Genomic DNA, 27,408 nt, shown 5'->3' on the forward strand with positions numbered 1-27,408 from the left:
TAGGCAGCTGTGGGTTTAAAGGAGGTTTTAAAGGGAAAATGTATTTTACATTGTAAATAAATGTTTTGTTTTCTTACTACAACGTGTCTGTGTACGTATGTGATCAGAGTTAGAAATTGTAAACCAATAAATTGCTAATTGGTCAGAATTTGTATAATCAAGTTACATAAACTTGCTTTTGACTTAATGGTGGTGAAATCAATAGAATAGCCTGTCGCCCTGCCCTGTTCTGCTTCTGTTTTTGCACTTTGTGTGTGTGTGGCTCCAGACTTCCCAAAACAAACTGGTCAGGCTCCTACTTGGCCTCACCCACCTCACCCCTGCCCACTTTGACAGGCTGGAATGGCTTAGGGTCGATGACGGCATATTGCAATGGGTCTGGTCCACAAGATTCGCTACACCACCAAGATACCCATGGTGTACCTGTCTAAATACTTCCTTAATGTAAACGAAGTCCACCCCCACAACACAGAGCCTAGGGAGTGCAACAAACCATGTGCAACCCAGATTCGGCACAAACAAGGGACTAAATTATTTCCGCTCCTATGCCACCAAAATGTGGAACGCCCTACCAACAGTCATTAAGACATGCAAATCCCTTGACTCCTTCAAAACCGCTCTCAAAGGGCACCTATATGGACGGCTGCAATTCGAAACTGCAGCCCCCGTATAATCTGAATCCCCTCTCCCCACCCCCTTTCCCCCTCACTGTAGGCCTATATGTTTCTTTTCCCTTTTTTACCTCCTTCATGACGAATTCCTGTTCTGTTCTTTGGCTATATAGAAGTGTCTATTTGTACGTCTCTAAATGTTTTGATGATTTGAACATGGTGGACCCTCTTGTAAACACGTGTAATGCTTTATTGGTACTCACAGTTAACAGTCTTTGTATTGAGTTGTGCTTGTAATGTAGGCTACTGTAATTCTGCAAACTGTTAATAAATATTTCAATCAATCAATCACAAAACAAAATACTGCATTTAACTGAATAATTGTCCAATATGTCTCTGGATTTGGATGTCAATATGTCCTTTGATACTAAAAATCATACGCTTACATTATAATAAGTTATATAAGTAATAACCCTGTTATAATGTTATACCGCTATCAAGTCTTGACTTTCTTTCGCTCACGTATGCTTTGACCCTTTTGCCGTTCCGTAATGAAAAAAGGAGTAGACACCAGTGTTGCCAGATTCTTTGTAAGAAATAAGCAACCAGGTCTAGGAAAGGGGGGAGAAATACATAATTATGAGATTATTTGGGGGTCAATGATATGAAAATATTTGTGAAGCATTGATTTAATAGAAAAACTATAGAAAAACCAGGGCCTTAGATATGGATTAGCCCTGGTCCAGTGCTTACAGCAAGTCTATCTGACCTGTAAGCACTGGACCAGGGCTAGATATGGCTCTGAGAAAAACAAGCCAAAAGTCGCATATTCTTTATGCAGACATGGCAACAGTTATAGTCACGTGACCAAAGATTGCGATAGAGTTCTAGGAACAAAACAAAACAAAACAAATGACAGCTGATCTAGGGGGCTGCCTTACTGCTGCCTCAATGTCGAATTTCAGCTCCCTGGATGTGTTGCAACATATTTCTGACAACGTGAGTAATGATATCATGGAACTGTTGTGAGGCAGTTAGAGGTAGCCCAAGCTGTAGGGGATCCAATAGCAATAGAAAAACAAACAGACAGCACAGCAACATAATTGACAGTGACGATAGCGCGTGTTAGCGTAGCCATGTCAGAATAATCGAAAACGAAAGGAAAAATGAATTTCCATATGGACTTCACTGGAACAGAATATCCAGAAGGTATAATAGACATGTTTGCTACTTCCTTGGTCCCTTCTGCTACCGAGGTTCCTCAAGCAGGCCCCATAACAAGGCTTGTGTAGCTCTTAGCCATTGGCAAGGTTTATCTTGACAACACAGTCAACTAACTGGTTAGTCAGTCAGTAACTGGTTATCTACACCAGTGACTCTGCATGCCTGGTACTGCCTAACTTGTAGCTGTTCGAGCACATTTTAGTTGAAAGGCCTGTTGTGAAAGAGAGGAACATGATGTTTGTGTCTTACTTTAGCTACTGTTCTACATTGATCTAGTTATACTGTGTCAGGCCTGCTGAATATGACTTGAGAGCTGGGAGGCGGTGACGTGAGCAGACGTTAAAAGATGGAGGCTGTGAGACCAAAGAAGACCAAGTCCAAGAGTAGCGGGAGGTCTCAGGTGATTTTTACCTTAGCCAATTCTGTTCACTGTTGCGTGAGGACGTCTCATGTGCTCAGCCTCACATGTTCAAAACTAGGGCAACATTGGTGAAATCAATGTGATATGCTTTTTTGCGTGCTTCCAGCAGGCCAGGAAGCAGAAACAGGCAGAGGAAGTCAAAGAAGTTTCAACCCCATCAGCTGTGTCTGAAGAGAGTCTCACCAGCTCTGGTTTCACCGATGTCCCCCTCAGTCTGCCATATGAGGGAACAGACGAGCAGCAGCCAGAACCTGCCCAGACCCCTGAGACCACAGCACAGTCCTCTGAGAAGCATCAAGCTTCCTCGGCATCACAGACATCAATCACATCACCGTTGGCACAGACTTTACATGCATCCCCTACTTTGTCAACATCTCAGGCTGCAGTCCGACCGAAGGAGGCAGAGGAAAAGGTTGAAGGGGGCGCAGAGCTTAGAGTGGTTTCACAGGGCTCTGAGGTCGGGAGAGATGACGAGACATGGACTTGTCTTTCAACCCAGCTTGAGAAGCCACTGGCCCCCAGTGCCCCAGCTCTGTACCCCTCTCTCCCTGTGCTGGAGGAGGGTTTGATGCAACTCCAAGAGGAAGCTCTGAGGAACTGTAGGACACAGGGACCTGCAGTGTTGGCTCTTCCTGAGCAGGAAACGTCTCCTCCCAGTCTACAACCCCTTGAGTCAGTAGCTGAACTTTCCAGAAGCAGATTGTACCCAGAATTACCCAAAGCTGAACCAGAACTTCAGGTAATTTACACACATGATGTGTCCGGCTGCTGCTGTCTTGTGAAATGGGGAATTATTGTTTGGATTACTTTTTTTAATTACTTTCGATTGGGCACACTCACAGCAGTATAGAGTAGAATAGACGATGCCCACAGCATTATGTGAAGTGCTTATTGTGTTACGTGAGCACACTTAAGTTTATATTCCTCAACTCCCATATAATGTTTCCAATGCCACAAATTGGAACACACGTGGTAACATACAGGAAATGCAGAAGTATCAAAGTTATGACATGAGGCCACTCTGGGGGCTTTCATTTTGGCCGTTTAGAGAAAAGCATTTACGTGGTTGCCATTTGCCAATGCAAAATGTATCCTAAGGAAAACTGTTCCACCTTTATTTCCCTTTCAGGCATTCTCCCTGGAGCAGCTGAGCGTATGGGAGCCGTGTGGGGGTGTTGGAGCGTGGCTGGATGGTGCCGAGGTGTGCGCTGTCCAGTTCTGTGCGCTGGCCCGGCAAGAGAACCATGAACTGACCGAGCTGCTGCAGAACTACTGGCGCTGCCGCAGACAGCTCACACAGTCACACACGCAGCTCCATACACAGTCCTCTGAATGCAAGAGCACCCAAAACCGTCTCTGGAGCTTTAGAGATGAACAGCTTACACTGCAGGTGTGGAGCAAAATATAGTAGTATACCCATCTGTTGTTGTGTTATGCTCGTGCATTGCTTTCAGCGTGATTTCTTTCCCTGCAGGGCGTGTGCGCAGACCAGTCAAAGGTGTGTGGATACCATCGATTCCAGCAGGCTGATTTTAGTCCAAGTGTGTTGGCCGAGTTGGGGAGACTATTTGATGCCCGCGCTGAACTGCTTCACCAGAAGGTGGCGCTGCATGCATACACTGCCCTGCTGTCCCGCCTCCAGGTGGAGTCCTACTTGTATCACCTGTTAAATGGTGAGACAATTATTATATACAATGCCTGACAAAACTGGTTATGACCATTGTATAAATCTGAAACTTTACACTGGAAAACATGGAATAAAATAAATTGACATTGGTCCGTGCAGCAGTCTGTGAGATTACCACGCACACATACGTACTCTTCCAGAAGTCTAGACTCCTGCAGATCCACACCATACAAAGATACGAAGGTTTTTCAGTGCTCTGCACAGTTATTTGTGCTTCCGTTGTGTGCAGATTGTTCGAGTAGCCAAACGCAACCTTGCTCTCTTCAACCCTTGAAAGAGGCCATCAGTGTTCTGTTCAGCTTCACACGGAGAGTACTCGATGATGCACAGTTCCAGACAGACGTCCATCACTGGCTGGAAAATCTGGTACACACACACACACACACACACACACACACACACGTTCCAATGGTTATAATCATGTTGTGTTGTGTGAGACATGTCTGTGTGCCAATTCCCAGGTGGCAGTCCTACTACATGCTGGAGGGTCAGGCGAGCATCTGTACCTGCTGTGCCACCTCCTCTGCTGTCCTGCTGGAGTGGGCAAGTGGGCTGCACCGTTCCTACAGGTTAGACCTGGGCATGGCAGCACACAATTCAAGACAGACAGACATAATTATAATATACATGCAATAACGACATCAAAATTATAATAATATCGAAGACGGTAATCTTTTCTGGTTTCTACTTCAGATCAAGGTGTTGGGGAACAGCTGTGGAGTATCGCACTTCATGCAGGCTCTAGCCATCCTCATGTCTCCAGCCAGGTGATTTAGAGAATTTACAAAATGTACTAATTGGCAGTTTGAGTGTGAACATTTCATCCTAATCCTCCCTATAAATGCTACACCTGGAATGTGAAAAATGTGATACACAGTGAGCAATCGGTTCAAGCTTTCATGAGTGTAGCAATTCACCCAGGCCATCATCTTTTAATCCCTAACCTTTGCCCTGCTGCCCCCAGACACCGCACAGAGTTCCTGAGTCATATGAAGCCTTGTGAAGGCCAGAGCTCAACAGCCTCTGGCCCTGAGTCTGGCAACTGGACACTAGTGGATGAAGGGGGAGAGGAGGTAAGTGGGAAGTGGTTCAGTTTTCATTAAAACGTGGGGAAAAGACACCAAACCTCACTACTGGTGAGGGTCGACTTCTCAAATAGGCAAATAAGGAATCGAATAAAATAGGAAAAGCACATAACTAATGTATTGCAGTTCACAATACAATGTAATATCCGCTGATTTGTATTGGCTTAATAGTGTTGATTTTCTGAACTTGTTTAGAGCTGTCCCCAAATATTCAGATTGGTCGTTCGACAGGTTTTATATTTTAATCATTGAACACACAGCCACATCATTTGTGCACGTGGCACTGAGCTTAAGTGTATCCACTTAAGTAAGCTATGCTCCCATGTTGATCTGCTGCAGGCTGCTTGTGGATGTTGTGTGGGAGTGACTGTCTGGGGTTGTTGTCCACTTTGGCTAAATGGGCATTATGATATACCGTAGTACACAGTAAATGATTTCACCTCTATGAACAATAAATGGTTTCACCTCTATGAACAATAAATGGTTTCACCTCTATGAACAATAAATGGTTTCACCTCTATGAACAATAAATGGTTTCACCTCTATGAACAAAACTGTTTCAAACTGACATTTTGTTAATGTCCTTGTAGAGACAAGACGTCAGTGCAGTGTGTATAGTCTCTCACCAACTTTGTTTTTTTTGAAGAAGATTATAGTTGAACTACAGCGAACACAACGGAAATTGTGATCTTTATAATCTTCAACAATAAGAAAAAATGAATTAGACATGATTGAGTAACTAAGAGACATGGCAAAATATTTATATAGCTTTCCCAAGTTGGCATTTCCTGGTTTTGCACTGTAAAGATGACATCTTGTGTCCTAATTGATTGTGATCAAGTTACAACAATAAAAGCATGGATTTTAAAACGGTAAAACTAGCAGGTACAAGGTGTTTACGCTGGGTTTGTGATACACAGTAAAATCTTTAGTGTTGGTTTAACCACTTAGGCCCTAATATAGAGATACTATGTATACAACTGTTGCATGTAAATGTTTGTGAACATTTTAGCCTATGAAAAGTGGGTTAACTCATGCAGTACAGTGTGTTCGCAAACCTCTGTCTGCAATGGTGTCTTCTTTGTACAGGACGAGGACCCAGACAGCAGCTGGTTGCTTCTTTGTGAAGAGGACCTCATATCCTTGCTGTCCCAGTTCCCCTTCCAGCAGCTTTATTCACACATGTTGGGGATGAGCAAGCAGGGTGAGGGAGTCTGCATTGTCTTCCTGTTTTGTCATTCGGTTGAACCTCTGTATACGAGCTAACAAGCAAATCTCCTGTTCCAGGTGTTTATGAGCCTCAAGCCTGCTCTAGTCAGAAGATGATGCGTGTGTTTGCCTTTGCCTCCTCGCTCATTGAACTTCTGGCCGTTGGCCTCCAGACCTACAACCGGGCTCGATACCGGCAGCTAGTCAAGCGAATAGGACACACTATACGGTCAGTACAACCAAATCACAGGCTGTTAGAACACAAACTAATTGCACTGCAATACCTCTAAAAAACTAGAGTCAACAAACAATCGATCATTTAATTGTTACATTGTCCCCTCTGTTATCATCCTCCAGGATGACGGTGTGTTACATTAGTGACCACTGGGCACAGTATGTTAGTGTAAGTGATTCTGGAGGAGCCAGCTCCCACGCCCACAGCCTTTCTCTGGACAAGCTACAGCTGGAATATGACCACCTGTTTCTCCGCGCTGTTCTACATGTACTCAGGAACAAGAGGCGAGTTCTTATCCACAACGTTATTTATTTACGCTATGTGCTTTCAAGGGCCAAAGTATTTCAACACATTTATTCTCTGCGGTGATCCCTTCCAGGTTGGGCATCTGGTTGTTTATGTCTGAGATGCCTTACGGGACTCTGTCCAGCTCCATGCTGTGGAGGGTCCTGTATGCCATGCAGTGTGCTGAGACGGCCGGACTAGAAACACCTGTGTCTGCAGATAGCACGCATGCCTGTCTGATGGCTCTCAGAGGTAACTGAAAATATAACGTGATTAACTGCCTATTGTCAGACCACCTCAAAGCCACATTTAACCGGTCTACCAGTCTGAATACACCTCCAGGTTGAGAGTCAACCTATTTCTGAAGCAGTTTCCAATCCTTTGTTAACCCATTAAGACCTGGCCGATGCCCTCTAAATCAGTGGTTCTCACACTTTCAAGATATTAAAAAAAAAATAGCACTTGTACAAGCTCGCAGCGGCACAAAGTGATGTGCTGAGCTTGTATATCTGCTATTTTTGAATAGCCAACGCAAACGTCCCAGTTTTAATGTGTTAAGCCCTTATTGTGACAGTAATTTAATCTCTGATATCAATTGGACATTATCTATTGTTCCAGACCTGATTGATATTCTGTACTATTCCATCAGTTCCAGAGCACCAGGAGAGATTTGAGCGTTGGCTGTGTGAGGTCAACAGCTCTGACGGCATCTCTCTCCTCACGGCGCTGGCACACATGGCCACTCCCACTCAGCACTCTGACCCCGCCTTCATCACCACCATCGCCTTGCTCATCTACCAGGTAGGAGGAAGGCAGGAGGGAGAATGGAATCTATGACCCATGTGACGTTCCATTACTTAATCAAATATAGGCCGTGATCATTTTCTTTAGGCAGCATCCTAATGATGATGGATTACATTATTGTAGAAGATGTAAATAATCAAACCGTAATGAAAAGCCCCTACATATTATCACCTTAAGTATACATCTTCTGAACTCTTTCTTTGGACCTACCTCTCAATTCCTCTCCCAGGTGTCCTATGTCAGTGTCTCTACCAGAGAGATCTATTCTAAGGTTGGGCGTGAATTGCTTGCTGCCATAGCAACAGCACATCCATACATCATCTCTGTGCTGCTGGAAAGACTGAGAGAAACCATACAGATAGTGGGCATGGTAGGTAGCGCCATTCTATCTGTTTGTAAAACTAAGATACTAGAGAAGGTTCACAGTGGCATTTACGGTATACAGTGATATTATTGTAAGGTTTCGTGTGTGTGTGTGTGTGTGTGTGTGTGTAATAGGTGGCATTATACCTATGTAAAGAGCTGCCACTGTGCATGTGGAAGCCGAGTCCAGAGGAGGTGCGTGTAATCGGGTCCTGGCTGCTACAACACCCTCTCTCTGCTGTGGAGAACCGGTTGGCTTGTGTCATACTGGAGGGGCTGAATTGGGGCTATGCTCAGGTTGGTAGTAGGACCATCTCAAAATGTCACACGGATGTGCTTGTACACGTTTTGGGATTTTACAAGATATTTTAGCCATTTCAAATGAAAAGTGACTGATTTAAAGTTCCAACAGATAAAGATTTTTGAAATGTGTTTGGAGCACAAAAGCTGTAAGCAGACTGTCCTTCCTCTTTCATCTCCCTGACGAGCTCCAGTGAAGAATTATTTTATGGTTATTATTAAAACCTCCTCCATGTATTTGTCTCTGTAGGACGGCTCTCTAGCCTTGCCTTCATCCCTCCACAGTGAGGTGGCTCTGCTTGTGGCTGAGGCCTATCAGAAGTTCCTCACTGATCAACCTTACAGTGGCCTCATATCAGAAGGCATCAAACAGGTAAGATCAGATAAAACCATATTTATCCCAAAGGATAAAGATGGACAGAATATGAGAGTATGACAATACAAGGATTAACATCACTGCATAAGAAGATAAATTAATAGGGGAGAATGCAATTTCAGCTCAGCTTTGTGCAAATGTGGGGAATAGTCACCCGGTATGTACTTGAGCACCAATTGAGGACTACCACTTTTCAACCTATCTTCATATAATTGGTCCTCACTAATGATCATGATAAAATAGCACAATTATTTTCTACTCTGTGTTTCATGGGAGGGCTGTGGGCAATTCTGAAACCTGTCCAGCAGTGACGGGGAATCCAAGCTAATAGAAACGGCATGCTTTCTATTCCTGAAAATTGCAATGCGGCACCAACCGAGATCATATGAAGCTGTGGATGACTTTGTAAATGTCCTGGACAGAGAGAAACGGCTGATTTTTGCAACTGAAACTGTTTTTACTATACCTCTTTGTCAAAAGTTTCCCCTTTCTATGTCTTATCGCAGGTGTCCTACCTTGCCAGTGTCCTCCGCTTAGGTGTGTCCCCTGAAGCATCTTTTAGCCAATGGGCATGGCAACTGTTGCTGAGGCTCAAGCTCCATGCCAATACCCAGAGCCCTCAGGCAGCTTGGTCCGCACCAGGCACGGCCCCTAGCCCGTCCCCAGAGTTCCCACATGCTCCCAGCATGCACCCTGTTCTCCGCGCTGTGAAAGCAGGCATCCCTATTGGATGCTACCTGACCATAGCGATGACAACAGTGGGACACAGGTTTGCGCGCACACACACACACACACACACACACGCACACACACAAGTTATATAAAGATTGTATGTTATATTATTGCCCCAAATAATTTCATCTGAACTTTAATTAAGGTGGAGTCTGTATCACAGACTACTGTGTTTTTATGTTTTACAGCGTTTAATGTTTCTTTTATTTATTTTTATTTTTCTCCCCCCTTGGTAACCCTGCGTTTGCAAAATGTGCTATATAAATAAAGTGGATTGTATTGTGTGTCGTTGTAGTCTGGAACAGTTCTGTACAGAGGGAGTTGGTTTGCTGAAGAGTCTGATTCAGTCTCACCACCTGAGAGCTGCTGTGCACCTGCTGGACAACATCCTGCCTCCAACCTACGCTCACAGCTTCTACCTGCTCAAGAACACCCAGTGAGAAACATCCTAACTAATTACAGCCTATTGATCGTTGGCCTGTGGCTCTGAGATAAATGGCTGGCTTAGTCACAAGTAACACTTTTCCATCGTCCCTCCCTCACAGGTTCGTGAGCTGTGTCCAGTTGTTCTTGCAGTATGACAGTGTGTGTCCTCAGGGTGTGACGCAGCAGGTCACCCACCGTGTGGCGCCACTCCTCACCGGGGCCACCTATGGAGACAACGTCAGACTACTCAACAGTGTCATACAGGTGCACCACAAAGACCCTTTATAAGAATGAATGCATTTTTATGTACAGTTAAAGCTGTACATTGCTTCCACTGACACCGACACAGAAGTCATAGAATAATCAATAGGAATCTTCACTGTGTTACAGATAAACTAAAGCTGTTGGAGTTTACTTCTTCCTTTTAAACGCTGATATGAAAAATGTTATACCCTAAAGGCCTATTATATACATTTGTTTTTCTCTTATCTACTATATGTATTTTTTATAATATTTCTTCTATGTGACTGCAATGCAAAAGTTAAATTTCTCTTATGTGAACAGACTTCTGATTTTATATTTAACATATTTGTATTTGCATGTAAGTCATAGACTTACTAAATAGTAAGTCTATAACTATGTAATGTAAGTCTAACTAGAATTGTAGTTTTAAAGCTTTAAAAAAAGGTGGGTCTGACCAATGTATTTTGAATCTCCAATTCCAGAGCCACGTGGTGGAGAGCTCCAGACCTGGGCGTGTGGGGGCTGTAGCAGTTCTAGAGTTCTGGGTTGGGATTGTGACCCAGCAGAGCCTGTGGTACCGCGACAGAACGGTCCTGTTCCTCATGGATCAAATCTGCCGTGCAGCTTTCTTCCACCACCAGGAGGAGTGTGTGCAGAAACTATTGTACCAACAGCATAAGGTACACAAACACACACACACCCACACACACACACGCCGTAGATAACTGCTGGAGTCCTATGGGCCCGTTGTTTTTTTAAACACATGAACCATAGCATCCCTATCTTGGCCATGACATAATAGGCAAACATTTTCCAAAAATAGACAAACTACCAGCACTCAACGTGTTGTCAGCTTGTAGATCGGCTATTTGTGGTAAAGAGATTTGGTGTGGAGCGAAAAGGGTAGGGGACAATTTACAATTTACAATTTAGGCATTTAGCAGACGCTCTTAATCCAGAGCGACTTACATTTAAGGAAGAACAAAAGCATGGGAATACATCACATAAAAGCATTTATCATGAAACATGCGTAAGCTAAGAAAGTAACAGTGGAATATCTATATAATGAAACTATACATACACTATACATATAAACTATACATATTTACTACTATGCTATACATATGTACTATGGCGTGCTATGACTATATACAATACAATTATAGTGCTGTCTACATAACATGCTATAAGTCTGTGTCAAATGCTATCTAAGCCAACAGAAATGCTATCTAAGGGGTTAGGGTAAGTGCTATGGGCCATGATGGAGTCTGAAAAGGTGGGTTTTCAGGCTACGGCGGAAGATTGGGAGTGATGCTGCAGTTCTGACTGCAATGGGAAGTGCATTCCACAGTTTTGGAGCCACTTATAGACTCCTGAGGGATACCAGTCAATGAAGTATATTGGGTTTCAGTGTGGTTATTGGGTGCAGGCATGTTAGGAATTAAGAAAATAGCATTATTGAGGAAATATCTTATTCAATATGATTGACTGACAGGCAGGCATGACGAGCAGCAAAAGTGTTAAGAAACGGTGGGTGTTAGGAGTCAAACAGGCACACACGATTGAACATCCATTTCCTCCTCTTCCTTACATTGTCACATAGTGGTACCTAAAGTATTGTATTCATTTATTTTATTGTATGTCTCAATGTCCCCTATGTAGAATGCTTTAGGTTACCATGGAGACCGAGGTCTGCTCTCATCTCTGGTTGGCTGGATTGCTGGAAATGCCACACCCTCCTTCGTAGAAGGCCAATCCCTGAGTGGAGAGGTGAGAGTTCACACCCACAGTATTTTCGTCCATACCTACAGGGAGTGTTTATTTTGTCTGATTAATTCTCATAAATGTATCCACACTGAATGGGAATATTAGGCAGCGATAAAGCGATACATTTATTTATTATTATTATATTTTTTTTACTGTGAATAAAATCCAAGGATCATCACCAAATGTATAGTTTGATGTGTAATATTCGCCAACGCATATCGTTTATTCATGTCGCTGCTGGTCTGTAAAGACCTTTATGCTTGCACCTTTTCAAGGCAGCAGGTGAAGTTGTCAGTCCTAACGGGCCTGTCATGTCTCTGTTGGCTAGGTTTGGTTTGCCTGGCTGGTGCTGAGCATGGAAGGCATGTTTGAGGACGACTCTCAGCTCAGACGCTGTGTTGAACATGAGCTCCTGTCAGAGCCCGACCTCTCGCCAGACCAGGCCTTGAAGGTATCAAATTACACACACACACACACACACACACACACACACACACGTATATAGACATTAGTTGAATTGAACTACCATGTATTACGTTGTATTGTATGTGCACAGTAAATCCTCAGTGTTTGCATAACAACATACACAATCAGGACACTGTCTGTTTTAGATAAACACTTTACTGTGTGGTTAACATTAATATTAATCTTAATCATCTGCCTGCGAGCCAGAAGGCACAGCAGCGGCTGAAGTTGCCGGTAGTTCCGTCTCTGAATCGGCTGCAGGTGTACCGCTGGGCGTGTCAGGCTGTAGCCACGCCCCCTGACCACCCTCTCCTACCGCTGGTCTGGCAAAGATTCCTGCAGCTCTACCTCCGACAGCCAGGCCCTGATTATGGGTACGACACACATATACCTGTAGACATATTCTTATTCTCTAGACTAGACCAAAGACTGAGTAGTAAAGCCATCGTTTTATCCATACTGTCCAACCAGGCTGGTTGCCGGTGGTTGTATTGGCTGGAGGTTCTTCCAGGCCTCCTCCCAGATGTCTTTACTCAGAGACCTGAGGCAAAGACTCCAGGAGGTGTCCGACTTCCACCATGCCGCCAGCCAGGCTCTCAGGGTGCCACCGCCGCATACGCCCTCCTCCTCCGACCCCCACAGTCCAGGGGACGAGAGCCCCCAGCCGTCGTACCTCACCTCTCCTGAGCTCCACACGGAGCTGGTCAGGTAGGCCATGCCACACAACTTGCATATCCCATTCTGACCTGAGATCAGATTCTAAAAGTGTCTTCGATTTTTCAAAAATAGCAGACCTACAAGCTCGTATCGCGCCACTCGGTGGCGCGATATGAGCTTGTAGATCTGCTATTTTTCAATAGCTAAAGCACAACATGATGCCAACACCAAAATGGGTGCCCGGTCAGAATGGGTTAAACAAACTTGGGCTGGGAGAAATTACTTCAAACAATGTCACAATGATTTCAAACCTTTGTTACTGGTTATAACTATGTGTTATAAACCTTTATTTATTAAACCCACCCCACCTCCTTCACTTATCAAACTTTATTTATCAATCCCACACCTCCTCCATTGATGATAGTTGTAGCAGCTGACGGTATGTGATTCCTTCCCTTCAGGTTATTCAGTGTGTTTGCCGTTTGGTTGGACGATGAAACACTCCAGAAGCAGGAAGTGTACCTTCCCTCTCTCCCTCAGCAGTACGACCCTCACAGACTTGCCAAGGTCATGCAGCGTCAACAGGTATGTGTGCATGTCTGTTTCTGTGTGTTGACCAGGGTATATGTGTGCATACATGTGCACTGAATAATCAACAACTAGAATAGTGATGGTAGAAGACAAGACACAGTCGGATTACATTTGTGAGGGATAATGTTCAACATGTCGTGTGTTTTATGACGTTGTAGGAGCTGTGGTTGGAGTATGTGGACCAGGAGCGCGTGCAGTATGACGAGAAGGAGGTCCTGGCTCTGTGGGAGAAGGTGCAGAGTGAGCCCGTCTTCCACCAGAACCAGAGCCCTGGATTCACCGACTACACCAGCCCCAATGCCGGTAGGTGTCCAAAAAGTCCTACATCTTACAATATGTTCAAGCTTTTTGTGGGTTAAAAACAATAGATAAATAAAAACAATTGATAGGCCAAACAATGAATTCCATTAGGTGATCGTGGTGAGTGTTTAAATAGTTACCACTTACCAGCCACTCAGACTTTTCAATGGCCAAAACGGTTGTAATGAAACAAAGCAGGTGACCGTCACTGCATCCATTTCAGCATCTTTAGCATGTCGTTGCTGTCGGGTGGACAGTCCAAAAACTGTTCCTTTTTTTATTATTTATTTAAAACTATTTAAAATAGCTTGTAGAGCGGCTATTTTCAATACTTTGGTGTGACACGAAAAAACATAAAATGTTGTGCCTGTCTCGACAGCCACAATATCAAGAGAGATGGGAGATCAGGTTACTTTGGGAATATTGTTTCAAATGTGTATACTCAGCAATTCTCTGTACATTTTCTGTTCTACTGGAAGCTGGAAATCTGCAGGATTTGGTATTAATTGTTCTCATTGTCGTCTAGTATGAGAACAATAGCTGTTTCTGTAAGCACATGCAGAATAGACATGCATAGCTCTAAATCAGAATCTTTAGTTTTTACAATTTAGTTTTGCTCAGTTCATCATGTATTAACCACTATAATCCTACAGATGTGTTTCTCTGTCACATTTTCGCTGTCGTTGTGTGCAGCCAAGGAGCGTATCCTGTCCAACCTTCAGAAGCACCCAGTGCCTCGCTCCGCTCCGGACATGCAGCCACAGAAAGCCCCCGTGGCTGCCATCCCCCCCACATGCCTCACCGACACTAAAGCTGCTTCTGAACTGCTGAAGACTGACCTCAACACCCTGCAGGACCAGGCCAGGTACACACACACACACACACACACACACACACACACACACACTTGATCACACATAAACTTCAACTTCAAGTTTGTGTATAAAAGCTCCCAAAAAAAAAAACTAGTCTTTTGTGCAAGTAAGAGACTTAGCAGCTGATACAATGTTTTATGTGCCATCATCACGTTCACGGATGTGTGGGATAATCTCTATTGTGTATGTGGACTTTTATTTTGTGTCAGGATTGCAGTGTCACGGGAAGCCCAGCAGGTGGCAATGGAACAGGAGCTACTGGAGAACCTTCCTCTGCTCTATAAGAACCAACCTGAGCAAGTCACCATGAAGCTGGAGTGTAGAGGAAAGGGTGGGCAGCCCTGTCAGGGAACTGCAAGCATCACTGTCACGGTAAGGCCACATAAATTCTCACTCCACCATTTCAGAATCTCTGTATTCTTCATTATTATTAATTTGTGTAAATTCTACTGTTTACTGTGTGTGTGTGTGTGTGTGTGTGTGTGTGTGTGTGTGTGTGTGTGTGTGTGTGTGTGTGCAGTGTGAAAGTGTCCACAAACAGGAAGCAGTACAGGCTCAGATACTGTCTCTGCGTAGTGACATCAAGAAGCTTCAGGCAGATGCCATGGCTGCACCTCCTCAAAGCCTGGCCAAAGCTGCGGTGCACACAGAGAACTTTATCACGTCAGTATATACAGAGACCCCCCACAAGTAAATGAAATGTATTCATCTGACAGTGTCTCAATGGGAATGGGAGTACAAATGCATGTTGTCATGTGCTCAGGGCTCTGGTGAATAAGTACAAGGCACAGAAGAACCCTGCCGTGCAGAACGTTGGGGTCTCTGCCTTCTACCAGGTGGTGTCGTTTGTGTGTGAGGACACACTGAGACACCCACCAACACGCCAGTACCTCACCTCCTGTGTGGAGATCCTGGGACAGGTAAACAACAGCACACACACATGCACAAACTCGCAAACACAAAATGTGGCCTAATAGCCATGTGGTTATGGCACATCATTGAGTCCCCAGTTCGATTCCTGGGCCGGCCCATTTTCTGTATGTCATTTCCCTACTCTCTCTCTCCATTGTCATGTCCTGTCTTTCCCCTCGAGCAGTATCAAATAAAGGCTTAAAAATGCCCCAAAAATTACTAAACATGTGTGTGGACAAAGAACCTTTTGATTAGTAATAGATGAAAGAGATTAACCTCTTAACGCCCTATATGCTTCATTCAGTTTCAGTTTATTTTTTATCTATAGTGCAACATCACCCCAAGGAGGTCTCTGTGCACTTTACAACCCAATTCATAGCAAAAAACACGATAACAAAGGAACCACAGTAAAGCATATAAAAAAATTCATTGACATGTGATGCGTTGCAAGCTTATAGATCAGCTATTTTTGAAGTGTTTTGAAAAATGTTTGGGGTGGAGGGTAAAGTGTGAAAACTTTTCAATTGGTCAATGTGGCTAAAGAATTAATTGGACAACTGTAATTGTGTGTCTTCCGTAGGTGTTCATCCAAGGCACGTCCGCAGAGTGTGGCCGCGTGCTGAAGACCATCCTGGAGCACAGGCGTCTGTGTCATCTCCTTTCCCCCTTTTTCACTCCCAACGCCGCGCCCAATCAGATCGTCTTCCTCTACCAGGACGTGGTGACATCACTACACTCTGACAGATCTGATGTCATTTTCATGCTGCTCACTAAGGTTAGCCACGTGCTACAGTCTCTGTCACACGATGGTGATAATTACATGTCCTTAACCCATTTAGACCAGCTGCCACAGCCACGTTACTTCCCCTTTACTTTATCTCTGAAGCCTGGCGATATGCACGTCTCCCTGTATTTTGTAGTCTTTTTTTTTTTTTTCTGTACTTTTCCGGGTTCTGGATTTCCGGATTGAATTCTGTGAATTTCTCTGAAAGATCTCAGCCTTGGGTTTTAGAAGCTAGAAGGCTTTTTTCAAAATCTGCCTCTGGACTGATATAATAATAATAATTATATATAATTATATTATATAATAATTATAATATAATAGGATTAAAGTTCTCAGTTGCTGATTTCTGTCATTTGGAGTCCATATAGAAGCCAGCATGTCCTCTATGGAAGCACGTTGTGCAGCGAAAGTAGCCGATCTACAAGCTCGCAGGTACATTGAGAGCTTGTAGATTGGCCACTTTTTGGTTATTATTTTAATATCGGAGCATTGGAAATGGTCAAACTATCAATATGTGCAGAAGCATCTTCCATAAAGTCCTAATGGTCTGGGATATTTCATAAAAGCAAATGTTAAAGCAGCAATCTGTGATTTCCTCACCTGGTTGGCAGTGTGAAGGGGCTCCTTTCACACTGTTTCCCAAATCCCATATTTTGCTTTAAGGTCTCAGCTCCTCTCGTGCTGTGTCTCTGTTCTCTAGTTTGACTTGTTCCACTGGCTGAGCGAAGCCCATCCCGCCTTCTCTGAGAGAAGCCGTCTGCTGGAGCTGGTGCACGGCGCGCTGTGCGTCTGTGGCCGGGACCCTGAGCCCGACCTCCTCACGCCCTTTCACCTTTTCACAAAACACTGGACCATGCTTTTACGACACCATTTCCCCGACCACTACAGCGATTGTCTGCGTCTGCTTATGACCAGTGAGTGTGTGTGTGTGTGTGTGTGTGTGTGTGCGTGTGTGTGTGTGTGTGTGTGTGTGCACGGTAAAATATCTATATTGTGTTTTAGTATAGTAGTTTTTTAGGTAAAACGTGGGGAGTGTAAAGGTCCTGGATGGTTACGTATATGCATTTGAGTTGGATAAAAGCATCCTCTAAAATGTTGTGACAGCCCGTGGAAATATTATATTGTCCCTGTTATTACCTGCCCCGAGGAAACCCTGAGACACTGTCCTTGGTGCCTGTATTAGCTAAACTCTCATAATTCTCCATGGAATGTCACTTGACAAAAAAAAAAAAGATGTCTTATTGGAGCTAAGTATTTTTACGTGTTCTCTTTTTTGCAAATGTATTTAAAACTTTTGTCAGGCTCCTCAGACCAGTTACTGAGTCCAGAGTGTTGGAAGGTGACCCTGCGAGTTCTGAGCTGCTCACCTACCTCCCAGAGCACCAAGGCCAAGGCTGAACCAGGAAGCGGCACTACTGACGGCCGAGGTACTGCCATAAGTCCCCCACCAAGGCCACCAAGGCCACCATCCTACAGATCCCCTGTCAGCCTTTCTCCACAGCAGGTAAGGATCCAAAAGCAATCTCTGTCAGGTCGGATTATGTTTTCGCCCCACACATTGACTGTCAAACATGGTTTTGATATTCCAGAATGTTTGCCTGTAATTGTTTTAAACGGTGTGTCGCAGCCTGGGAGGTGGGTATTTTATTTTTGAGTGGTGCAACCACTCCCTTACGGAGCTGTGTGTTGGCTGTTTTTCACCACCTGCGCAACCTAACTCACACACAAACACACACATGCACATATTAACTGTATATATGATGATTTTGGGTGTGCCAGTACAGTAGAGGGACCCCTACACGTTATCTCTGTCATATCTCAACCGATTCGGACGTGGGGCGGCTCGTCGGATTCGGCCCTGCCCCCTGGATGCGTTACCCCCGACAGTTGACAGTTGGTTAGAGGGGCTTATATAATACAAGCATAATGGTGTCAAGCATCTTGACAATGCTTTTCTTTGGCCATTAACAGGTAGAGGAGACCGTTGACTGGCTGAGTGATTACTTTCTAAGGAGTCGCCTCAGTAAAGCTGACTTGCGGACCTTTGGCCTGTACTCTGCCTGGACCCCGTACATCAGTGAGGTTGTTACTTTCTGGGAACATCTGATTGGTTGTCTAATCAATGTGCACCTCAGCAGCTGTGCCAGGGAGCCAGTGGGCAGCAGCAAAGTTCTGAAAGGTAAACTGGTGCTCCAGTCTGGGAATGACTGGATCATTTTGTAGAAAATGGTGGAACTAGCCAATATAATGATAGCTCAAATTGCATGGCTAATATATATAGGACTTAAGTGGTTAATGTGTTTTCTACTCAACTCACTGACAGTGCTGCACGACCTGCACAGTAAGATTGTGAAGTTATTTAAGCCGTGGATCCTACCAGTGCACACCGACGATGCCGGGTAATCATGGCTCCTCTTTCTCCTGCTTTCTCTTGATGCCACTATTCAGTTACAGTTCTCTCACTTACGACTTACCACACGATTGTTCCTTCCCATGTCTTAGTAACCCAATTTGCTATCCTTGGTTGGAAACCGATGCCAGTGCTGCAGGCTGTCTGGTTGGCCTCTATTCCCAACTCATTGACACACTACATCACAAATTCAGAGGTGACACACACACACACACACACACGCACACACACATTCCATTATCTAAAGTGAGTCTATTCTAGTCTGCCCTCGTGTACAGAATTTACAGTTGCGTTTGTGTGTGTACCAGGTCGTTTGCTCCCAGGCCAGAGAGGAGCCCTGTGGCTGTGTATGATGCAGTACTGCGAAAGCTGCACCTCTCCTCGCACCCCCGAGTACCTGCTCTATCTGTACCACATTCACCTCCGCGGCCTTCCCTGGAGACTCCTACACCCCGACACTCAGCTCATGGAACAGCTCTTTAAAGTACGACAACACGGTCCCTGGTTCTGACCACTGACCTGAAAACCCTGACCCCAACATGTAAACACTGGACCTAGACATGCAAGCCATGCAGCTGTAAACTTCAGACCTTGGCCCTTTAGCCCCTAACTGATATAATGACCCTGACCTGCATAAATATAGTCTCTGCAACCTGTCTCTAAATTTGCCTTTGCCTCTCAAGGACCACAGGGATATTATCAATAATAGTCTAATGGTATTGTGATGGAAAACCAATCTGATATCACTCTACAGAGGAAGCAATCTGATCTGTGTCACATTTCCTTCACTTAATTGAAGTCATTTGCTATGTTTTTACATTGTGCTGCTGTTTCTTATTCATTCTTCATGAACCTGTTCCCCTAAGGTTGAGAGGGGGAGCCCCAAGAGCTGCTTCCTGTTCCTTGGAGAGGTCCTGTGCGAGGTCAACTGGGTCAGCGTCCTGAACGACAGCTTCCAGGCCCCGCCCAGCACTATGACGCAGGCCTATCCAACTCTAGCCAGTGTGGGCACTCATAAAGAGGCACACACCATGTTAGTGTATCTTCTCTACATGTTAGTTTTCCTCACTAAAGAGGAGAAGCTCCTCAGCCAGCCGGTACGTCCAAACTGCTTATGTTTTCTCAGTGTCAAGGAAAACTAAAATATTCGATTCTATTCATCGTTTTTCTTCTTTTTTTGGTCCCTTTTCGTGTAACAGGATTCCCCTTTACTCAGCCTGTTGGTCCAGTCCTCCTCCCTGCCCTGGTACCAGCTGGACCTCTCCTCTTACCAGGGCATTCTGGGATACGTCGGCACCCACTACCCTCCTTCCCTGCTGCTTAGCACTGACTCTGCTCCTCATCTGCTGCTCAAGTCACTGCACAGTGCAGCTGGACTTCACCCACAAGCCCATGGCACTCCACATGAGGTGAGAGAGAATGGATCATCTTGGATGTTATTTTATTGTTTCATTGTGGAGCACTGTGGATATTGTGCCCAGAGAACTTACAATGCGCCAAACGGTTGTTAGGTTTGAACGTCACATCATGTGCACTATTAGCACAAATAGCCTTAACATATTTATTTTTGCAAAAAGGGTCCCTTTAAGCCTTACTGGGTAATTGGTCACTACCACCATTGCAGGTCTTTAGTTCATTCCTACTGCTCCCAGGAGCTCTTAATTGAGCGGTTGTGTCAATCATGTTCTGTGCTCGTTAGTGCATCAAAGACAGCAATCACTTTGGTAGTTGTCAAAGAGGGGAGGGAGGAGTGACACAGATCTGCAGTTTAAAGAGCTTCTGTGAGTTCCCCCCGCCCCTTGCAGATTACTTAATTTTGCCGGGAAAAGTGACCCATGTACAGTTTAATTGGATGTGGATGTCGTGAAACTTTTGCCAGTCAATAATTATATCAAATTAAACTTTTGTTTATTCGTTACACAGTATAGCTTTAGGTTTTGATATTTCAGTTTTTTTGTGTATTTGTTGCACTATATCTTGTTATATCATTGTAAAGTTTCTCAAAAAAAAAGAAAAATGTAAAGCAATTTTTCTGCCTCTATTTTATAGTTTACACTATAAGCAGACAGAAAATGGGGGAGAGAGATGGGGAGTGACACGCAGCAAAGGTCGTCGGGATCGGGAGTCGAACCCGTGACACGCTGTCAGGCTAGATTAGCAGCCTAGGTGCCCAGCTAGGCCGTCCCGAGCTGTCCATTTAGCTTTTTACCTAGTGATGTCCCATTTGTAATGATCCTATATTTACAATGCACATTACTGCAAATGTGCCAAAATTGCCGTCCTCTGTGCTCAACAGAAGAACAGTCGGTAAGCAGCAATAAACAGGAAATAAATTAAATACTATATACTTGGTTAACTGCCACCCCCCCAGGGAGGCATCCTAGGCCCCCTCCTGTTCTCCCTCTAATACTAAATATCTTTGCTGAAAATCTTGTAGAAAGATCTACAAGCTCACAAGGCGTCTCAATGCAGCGCAACACGTTGTGATCTTGTAGATCGGTTTTAACATTTTTTTTGCCGAATGTTCACCCCTAGGGTTTTCTGGTTAAACAAACAATAGCTACAACAGTAGCAGGTGGAAGTACCATATACAGCCACACACCACCCTCCTCATGCTCCGTTGGCTGTGTGGTGGCATTCCATTCACCACCAGGCTATTATTAGGCTATTATTAGTCTACTCTAACACATACAGTCCGACTAAGGCCTCATTCACACGTATCAAACACCAATCAAGCAAATGTTTGGTCGTTTTTTTTTTTTTTTTTGGCCACCACAATGCTTTTCCAATGGGAGTCACATGGTTCGATCAAAAATGTGTGTTTGATTGCTGATTGCTGGTGGTGTTCTTCCCCTCCCCCCTCATCAAACACAAATGTTTGATCAAACCATGTGACTCCCATTGGAAAAGCATTGTGGTGGCCCAAAAACCCCCACAAAAACGACCAAACATTTGCTTGATTGGTGTTTGGCACGTGTGAATGCGGCCTAAGCAAGCTCCTAATCGTGTGCCGATTGAGACTATACCAACAGAACAGAATACATTGCTTGACTTTGGCAAGACAATATGGCACATTTCACTTGAGATCTCCCACATATAATCAGCTGTAGTGTGCAGCTCATCCCACAAATGCATAATCATTACACATGGGACATAAATATGGGATAGGATATTGAAATGTTCAGAATTGCTCAGCAATGTTTTGTTTGTATTTATAAATAGAGTAATAGAATACAACAAAGAAAAGGTTGCTTATGAAAACAATACAAGCTACCGCAAACATGGTGGCGCTGTGGCGGATCCCTGCATGGAGCTGACCAGCATATGCTTAATTTCAGAGCAGTCCAAGATGTCATTGATACCGTTTGTCTCCATAGAAGAATGCAGGATATTTCGTCACGTTGTGTACAATAGTAGTATTTAAATTTATTTTGAAGTAAATGCAAAATGGTTGGGCGTAATTGGACCTTGTTATAACAGTCATTGGCCAAACGGTAAAGCAGCCTGTTATCGCACCACAATGAGGCCAATATGAAACATTTGGGGTGATGTGTCTTCCTTGTCCTACTGGGAGTATGCATTAACCCATTCTGACCTGAGATCAGATTCATACGAGGTTTCCGCCGGACACACACTGGTCTGATGAACCCATTCTGACCTGAGATCAGATTCTAAAAATGTCAGTCGCTCTTCGATTTAAAAAAAATAGCAGACCTACAAGCTCGTATCGCGCCACTCGGTGGCGCGATATGAGCTTGTAGATCTGCTATTTTTCAATAACTAAAGCATAACATGATGCCAACACCAAAATGGGTGCCTGTTCAGTATGCATTAAAGGTTTTACACCACTCTGTCCAGCCGTGTCCGGGATTAGCTGTACACACAGGACAGGTCCAAAAACAGAATCAGCCTCCTGGCTTGTTGGCCTTGGCAGAGTTCAAAATGCCACACAAGATAATCTTTAAAATGCACATGCACAAAGGAGAGAGTGCACTTTGCGATACCGTGCAAGCTAAAATGATGATAACAAGCAAACTCTGCTTCCAGGCAGATGTGCCGGTTAAATAACTGTGTGTGTGTGTGTGTGTGTTTGTGTGTGTGTGTGTGTGTGTGTGTGTGTGTGTCAGGAGGAGACATTGAAGTCTGGAGTATGTGTGCGTTGGTGTGTACAGTCCCTGATCACTCTGGAGCAGGGAGGCAGCATCACGATTGGCAACCTGGAGAACCAGCTGGAGGCTTTGCTGGAGAGTGTCATTACATTCAACCCACCTGGTGAGATGACACATTCCTCATCGTCATCAATGTATCATCAGCTGTCTGTCTGTCAGCCAGCCAGGCATCCATCCATGGTGTTTTCAACCCCCTTCTCTCTCTGCCTGTAGAAAGGGGTGTGGAGCAGAGGCACATGGCATTCTGCGGCCTGTTCAGCGATGTCCTGGCATTACTGAATGGAGTGGGCGTGTCCACGGGAGAAGCCCTCGCAGCGCATGTGATCGTGTGGCTGGACAGGAAAGGGAGGGGGTTCCCCATCCTGCCGCTCCTCACCGCCTGCTCCTGCTGTTTGGCATCGGTGCGTCACATGACGCGCATCATGGAGGCGTGCATCACTGCTTACTTCAACCACGGTAACTAACTACTGCCAACTGTGATGTCAATATCAATATTTAGTCAATATAAAGTAAAGTTCTTTAATTTAGGATATCTTTAGTTTTACACGGCTACAATGTCTTTGTTTTCCTTCTTCTACATGCGCAGCAGAGGAGGAGTCTGCAGGTTGGGGTCCTGTGCTGGTGTCCCTACAGGTGCCCGAGTTGACAGCAGATGACTTCCTGTCTGAGAGCCAGTTAGGAGGAAGCTTCCTGACACTGTATGCCTTCATCCTGCAGCGTCTCAACACAGAGCACACAGCAGCCAATGACAGGAGAACGCTGGCTCAACTCAACTCATGGACCAGTCAGGCCTTTCCCAGGTATTTTCTCATACAATCATCCCTGACCCCTTGGCATTCTTTCCCTGCTATGGCTGTATTTGGAAATGTATATCATACACATTTCTGATATTGTACAATCTGTCTGAAGGGATTACACCTGTTGTGTGTGCTGTCATAGAAGGTTTTGTCTGTCTCCAGTGGTCCAGGTGATGAAGCCAAACTGTTCCTGTGGTGGCACAAAGCCCTAAACTTGTCTGTGGAGCAACTGCAGCCCCAGGCAGGCCAGGTGGAGGTTGTAGGGGTAGCGTTGGGTCTTTTGCGAATGCAAACCAGGCTCTCTCAGCTGGGAGAGGAGAGACTTAATTCTGGGCTGCTGGGAGCCATAGGCCTTGGAAAGAAGTCACCTGTTTCCAATAGGTAAAGTAACAGCCCTCCTGTATTGTTTTTTTGTATGGACGTAGTGTTGGGTGCTTGCACATATGCACACATGGCATCAATGCATGGTGTTGTGTGCAGGCACACTACACTTTGTCTTTCTTTTATCTGTATTGTGTTTTTGTATGGACGTAGTGTTGGGTGCTTGCACACATGGCATCAACGCATGGTGTTGTGTGCAGGCACACTACACTTTGTCCTTCTTTTTTATCATTCATTCATTTTTTAAGAGCCTGCCCAGTGACTACAGATGAAATTTAGCTTCGGCTAACTCTGGCCCATTTACATTGATGTGAAAACTGACATGTTGATTAATGAGCTTTGTCCCTGTCAAATAAATAAATAAATAAATATATCGGCCTATTCACATGCCATGCCCATTTACATGTAGGTTCAGGGTGGTGGTGCGTTGTCTGGCAGCGTTCCTTTCGGTCCAGGTGCCAACAGAGACTGAGATTCGTCTGCAACCCAACAGTGACCTGCAGCTCTCTGCTAAGGCACAGCAAGTATGTTAAGCACATGGTGTTTTTTGTACCCATATCGTTTTCTTGTGTAATTAAGTTCTAATAACTTGTATGCTCTTTGTGTGTGGAGGTGTTGGGAGCATTGGAGGCCATGACCAGCAGTAAGCAGTATGCTGAACTGGAAGACTCTGTGAACAAGGCTGTTCAATTCATCCGCTACCCAGGACACAGTCTGAGAGATGGACCCAGACTCCTGGCCCTGCTAGCCAACCTCCTATACCCTGACCTCAAATACCTCCACATTATCCGCTGAGTGAGCACAATTCACTGGTGACGCAAGCCATCAGACCTTAATCTCTCAAGACAGATTCAGAGCTCTGCAGCCGAATCTGTCAGCAACTCCAGTTAGGACGTGTGGATCTGCTGTTATTAGGTATGTAAACAAAGGGGCACCACTGCAAGAGGAGAGCTGATGGAGAGTGAACGGGCCATTCGGGCCCCGACACAGGGATTCTTTGCCCCTTTTTTTTGCAGATGGATTCCCAGATTGATCACACCCTGACATTAATGCTCGACCCTGGGTGGATGTCATGGCAAGTGTCACTGGCCAAAATCACATCTTTTCAACTGAAAAGATTGAGATTTTTTACAGTGTGGCTCTGCAAGCAGTCGACAAATGGGACCTGTCTGTGTCCACAGCTAATCTTGCAAACTGTTTGACAGATCAGCACCAAGTGTCTTGTGCACGCTGCCAGTAGGCCAAGGAAATACCACTTGTTCTTTTCCCCCCCCACGTTTTTAAATATTTAACTTTAATTTTCCAAAAAGTCAGTGATGTCATTAGACAATTGAAACTATGTCAAGTGACACTTATCACAAGGGTTGTGCTAAGGATAAATTACCGTTTAGTATGCTAGGTAAAATGACAATGGACATCTGCTCTGTCTGAAAAGATTGTATGCCGCAGCGAGACGATTCCAGTTTTCAGCACTGTGTCCGGATTTTGTAAATATCTAGCCACCAACAGAAGCTGCACAGCTATATCTTCAAGAACTTAAGTTGTGTGTTGCTAGATATTGAGAGATCACCGCCAATCATCTGGGGACTTCTAAATGCTAGGACAGCACAGTGAGAACAATGGCTAACAATTGCTAAACCAATGACACAATACGAAGGTGGAGTTTGGATTTGGATTGGCAATGCAGTTTTATTTATTTTCCTCACTCAATCATAGATTTTGCTCTTCGGTGAGGTAGCCAAGATCAAAGAATAGGTTTTATAATATTAATGTGTTTTTATGACTGTCTCCCTGCACTTTTCTCACTTCTGTTTTATGCCTTGTTAATTTGTTGCTTATTTTCTGTTGCCTATTTGAATCCTATATGAATAATATAATTCATTTCTGGAAAAGAATGTTGTGGTTTGAGGATAGGAGTCTTCATGCAGAATTCATTTGGAGAACTTGAAGGGGTCCACATACATTCTGGAAGAGCAATTTCATGGAGATCTGACCCAATTAAATACAGCTGAAGTAATTAACTTAATCATTGCCAATTCTAGTTTAGTTGCAACATACAGTACATTCTGTAGTACTGGACAGGTTCTACCATCTACCTGGTATAAGCATAGCTGCATGGTTCTACCATCTACCTGGTATAAGCATAGCTGCATATCATGGTTCTACCATCTACCTGGTATAAGCATAGCTGCATGGTTCTACCATCTACCTGGTATAAGCATAGCTGCATATCATGGTTCTACCATCTACCTGGTATAAGCATAGCTGCATATCATGGTTCTACCATCTACCTGGTATAAGCATAGCTGCATATCATGCCTGCCTGTATTACATATCTATGTTTGGTTGCAATTTGCCAGTTACACATTTTATCTATGGCCAAAATTGCTTTTAGTTGTTTTTTGCCAAAGGGATCTTCAATTTAATTTGTCTTCCATGTCAATCTTTTGGAAAAGCTTGTATTATGAAAGAGTACAGTACATGCACTATTACATTTTGTGTATGTATTTTTATGCACCACAGCATTGCTGTTCCTCTTAAATGTGTGCAATTTAATAACATTGCTCAAACTATCAGATCAATAAAGCAGTAGGGATGAACTTGTAGAGCCTGTAAATGGAATTGGAATACTTTTTAACACACCACGCATTTGTTTCTCCCTAAAAGCTATGCGTGAGACATTTTAAAATAAAACCATCCATATCATTAAGTCATATTATTCAAGATGGCTGTCACATTCTCAGTCACTTGTTAAATGCATCATCTCTGCCAATCTGTGCAGTGTGCAACCTTAAGGATAATCACATACAGCTTTTTTTAACTGGCTGAAGTCTGTGCTATGTTGTGAGTGACTGTGTTAATGCCTTAAGCATTTCTGTCCCTGACTCAGTGACCAGGAATGGGTCTCTCCAGGGACTGCTTTGAGAAGATAGTCCACAGTGCCAGACTGAACAGACTATTAATTTCAGTACAAGGAAGGATATCTCTCATTGCTGATATTTATGAACCAGATCAGACTTCTTGACTAATGTGCTTAATACTTACTAAAATACTTATTTTCACACGTATACTCCAAGAGAAAACTGACCTGACTAAGAATCAAGTCAGTTTTATGGTACAGTCCAGTCTAGGACCAGTTTAGCGCTTCAGTTGAAGTGCAGTTTCTATAATGAATTGATTTAGAGAGTGATTATGGGATATGGTCAGTGCCCCATTTAACTGCTTAGCGGCCACTTGACCACATACAAATGTTAAATTACTTCGATAGCAAACCTACAATCACGGTGCAATGTGTTGTG

General features: G+C 44.2%; 1 protein-coding gene and 1 long non-coding RNA gene across 10 annotated transcripts; one reads left to right on the forward strand and one right to left on the reverse strand.

Moving 5' to 3' along the window:
• Positions 1-1,516: 1,516 nt before the first annotated feature.
• epg5 (ectopic P-granules autophagy protein 5 homolog (C. elegans)) lies at positions 1,517-26,247 on the forward strand. 9 transcript variants are annotated; one of them, XM_083784509.1, is made up of 46 exons: positions 1,517-1,610; positions 2,112-2,235; positions 2,363-2,995; positions 3,386-3,646; positions 3,731-3,929; positions 4,173-4,309; positions 4,405-4,512; positions 4,637-4,710; positions 4,908-5,016; positions 6,118-6,232; positions 6,316-6,466; positions 6,595-6,756; positions 6,852-7,009; positions 7,407-7,558; positions 7,791-7,931; positions 8,060-8,221; positions 8,475-8,597; positions 9,107-9,369; positions 9,628-9,768; positions 9,878-10,022; positions 10,484-10,681; positions 11,664-11,771; positions 12,097-12,219; positions 12,441-12,607; positions 12,705-12,941; positions 13,352-13,475; positions 13,640-13,784; positions 14,475-14,646; positions 14,866-15,028; positions 15,177-15,319; positions 15,420-15,576; positions 16,149-16,343; positions 17,053-17,266; positions 17,654-17,856; positions 18,324-18,531; positions 18,676-18,751; positions 18,855-18,958; positions 19,071-19,246; positions 19,629-19,859; positions 19,962-20,171; positions 22,890-23,034; positions 23,145-23,387; positions 23,518-23,731; positions 23,891-24,109; positions 24,519-24,633; positions 24,722-26,247. In XM_083784509.1, exons 2-46 carry the CDS (start codon positions 2,182-2,184, stop codon positions 24,902-24,904), a joined length of 7,761 nt encoding a protein of 2,586 aa, XP_083640635.1. In that variant the 5' UTR covers positions 1,517-1,610; positions 2,112-2,181; the 3' UTR covers positions 24,905-26,247. The 9 variants fall into 9 exon arrangements, with proteins under 9 accessions (XP_083640635.1, XP_083640643.1, XP_083640639.1 ...); XM_083784517.1 differs by having other exon boundaries at positions 22,935-23,034; XM_083784513.1 differs by having other exon boundaries at positions 2,366-2,995.
• Positions 25,437-26,701, reverse strand: LOC310872547. The gene is made up of 2 exons (XR_014570405.1): positions 26,242-26,701; positions 25,437-26,205 (listed from the first exon to the last, which is right to left on the reverse strand). It is a non-coding gene; the product is annotated as an uncharacterized lncRNA (long non-coding RNA).
• Between the last annotated feature and the right edge of the window lie 707 nt (positions 26,702-27,408).

The sequence above is a fragment of the Protomyctophum parallelum genome, assembly GCF_964188405.1.
Source record: "Protomyctophum parallelum genome assembly, chromosome: 15".
Taxonomy (NCBI): Eukaryota; Metazoa; Chordata; class Actinopteri; order Myctophiformes; family Myctophidae; genus Protomyctophum; species Protomyctophum parallelum.

Excerpts from the sequence above, each read along its gene's own strand:
- epg5 (XM_083784509.1), top strand. The coding sequence starts at position 2,182 with ATGGAGGCTGTGAGACCAAAGAAGACCAAGTCCAAGAGTAGCGGGAGG. Across the intron at positions 9,370-9,627 it reads ATGACAACAGTGGGACACAG|TCTGGAACAGTTCTGTACAG; the intron begins GTTTGCGCGCAC and ends GTGTCGTTGTAG. Across the intron at positions 17,857-18,323 it reads TCAGCCTTTCTCCACAGCAG|GTAGAGGAGACCGTTGACTG; the intron begins GTAAGGATCCAA and ends GGCCATTAACAG.